Genomic DNA, 1909 nt, shown 5'->3' on the forward strand with positions numbered 1-1909 from the left:
GCTGATGACAAATTACCGTCCATGTCATCTTTTCGATGAAATGTCTCAATCAAGCTCCATTTGTCAGCATAACATGTGGCTATTTTTGAGGTCATCTGTTCACGTTCTGTTGAATTAGGTGCTAGCTAAATTTGAATTTTGGAACTTGTCAAGTCTCATTACAGATTGAGATTGGGTTGTGATTTAATGACATGACCCAAACTGGACCCTAACCATTTTCAGTTTGCCACTGTTGTTTGTTCACCATGATAACCATGACCTCAATATCATCATTTATTTTATCAAAGTTCAAAATAGAACTACAGCATCTGATGCTATCTTATCCTTTTGTTTTTTTTTTTTAATCAATACTTCAGTACAATGCCGTTTCCCAAATAAACTAACTAAACTCTCCTCTATTCCCAATTAATTTCTATATGCTTTTCTTTATTGCCAAAATAAATCATTAAAATTTTGCAAAATTTTGGTTTCAGAAAATAGAAACAAATCCTAATCACATGTGGGTCAGATATAGTTTATGTGGGGCACACAGCCCAATCCCATACACCTCCAATAATTCACCTCACCATTACATTACAGTTTACAGTATATATCTCTCAAGTCTCAACCCCACCCCAACAGATTTCTTCAGTGGCTGATCTGCTATGTGGAACAACCTCCCCTTGGATCTCCTTGCCAGGGTCTTCTCCTTCCTCTCGCCAGACTCCTTAGCTCGGGCCACAGCAGCCTGCAAGCATTGGCGTGCCTGCGCCAGGACTTTCTCCTCCTACACAGTCTCCGTGGAGACCGACTGCTGCTGCCACCCTCCATGGTTCCTAGCCATGCATACGCGTAACCACCGTGGGTTCTCATTCTATGTTCACAACCCAAGTTTTGATCGATGGCATTTGCTCCCTCTCGACTTCCTTCCAGACCCAATTCGCCCGGTTGCTCCAATTGGCAGCCTCCTCCTCTACAGGCCCGCCGTCTCCTCTCCCCTCCAACTGGGCCTCTGCAACCTCTTCACCAGACATTACAGAGTTCTTCCCAGCTTAACCACCCCACGCACCAATCCGGCGGTGGGCGTGGTTGGTGTGGACAAGACCCGAGATGACGCCTCGCCTTCTTCCTTCAGAGTTTACGTGGCCGGGGGCATGTCCACGACCCCACGCCGGGGTACCACCTATGAAGCCACACTGGAGATGTATGATTCACGAGTTGATAAATGGCAGAGCCTAGGATGGATGCCAATTGAATTTGCAGTGAGACTGACTGTCTGGACTCCCAATGAGAGTGTATACTCTGATGGGGTCCTATACTGGATGACATCTGCTCGAGCCTATAGCGTGATGGGCTTTCAAGTGAGCACAGGCCTGTGGAAGGAGGTGAAGGTGCCTAAGGCAGATCAACTCGAGTTCGCCTCTCTGGTCAGGCGGAAGGGAAGGCTAGCGCTTGTGGGAGGAGACTGTATGGGAGAAGCTTGCATATGGGAGCTTGGAGTTGGAGATCAATGGATGTTGCTGGAAATGGTGCCGGTGGAATTGGGAATGAGGTTTCTAGGGGGCAAGCGAAATTGGTGCAGTACTAAGTGTGTGGGGATTGATGAGGCTGTCTACTTGTATAGAGATCTTGGATCTGAAATGTTGGTGTGGAGAGAAGTTGCAGTGAAGGGTAGATGGGAGTGGGATTGGATTGAAGGTTGTGGTTCTATCAGGGGAGAAGAAGTTCCAAAATTCCCAATTAAAGGAATGCTTCTGCAACCAAGTCTAAATCCGTCTTACATTCTTGATCATTGACAAACACCAGTTAATCAATGTACTGTTCTGTTTAATCAGGGATTTGTTGTCGCCTTTCTCAAAAAGTGTCATTGTTCTTTTCAGCTTTCAAATACTGTTCAAATATTCTTTCCATGGCTATTTGTCTGACATGA

The 1909-nt window shown here is 45.7% G+C and overlaps 1 protein-coding gene across 1 annotated transcript; it reads left to right on the top strand.

Moving 5' to 3' along the window:
* The first annotated feature begins 469 nt into the window (after positions 1-469).
* On the top strand, positions 470-1887 carry LOC104595351 (protein UNUSUAL FLORAL ORGANS-like). Its single transcript, XM_010256053.3, has one exon. The coding sequence runs from the start codon at positions 645-647 to the stop codon at positions 1773-1775; it is 1131 nt and encodes a 376-aa protein (XP_010254355.1). The 5' UTR covers positions 470-644; the 3' UTR covers positions 1776-1887.
* The last annotated feature ends 22 nt before the right edge of the window (positions 1888-1909 follow it).

The sequence above is a fragment of the Nelumbo nucifera genome, chromosome 2 (genome assembly GCF_055504915.1).
Source record: "Nelumbo nucifera cultivar China Antique chromosome 2, China Antique-T2T, whole genome shotgun sequence".
Lineage (NCBI taxonomy): Eukaryota > Viridiplantae > Streptophyta > Magnoliopsida > Proteales > Nelumbonaceae > Nelumbo > Nelumbo nucifera.

What these genes read in the sequence shown, in the direction of transcription:
- LOC104595351 (XM_010256053.3), top strand. Translation starts at nt 645, where the DNA reads ATGTGGAACAACCTCCCCTTGGATCTCCTTGCCAGGGTCTTCTCCTTC.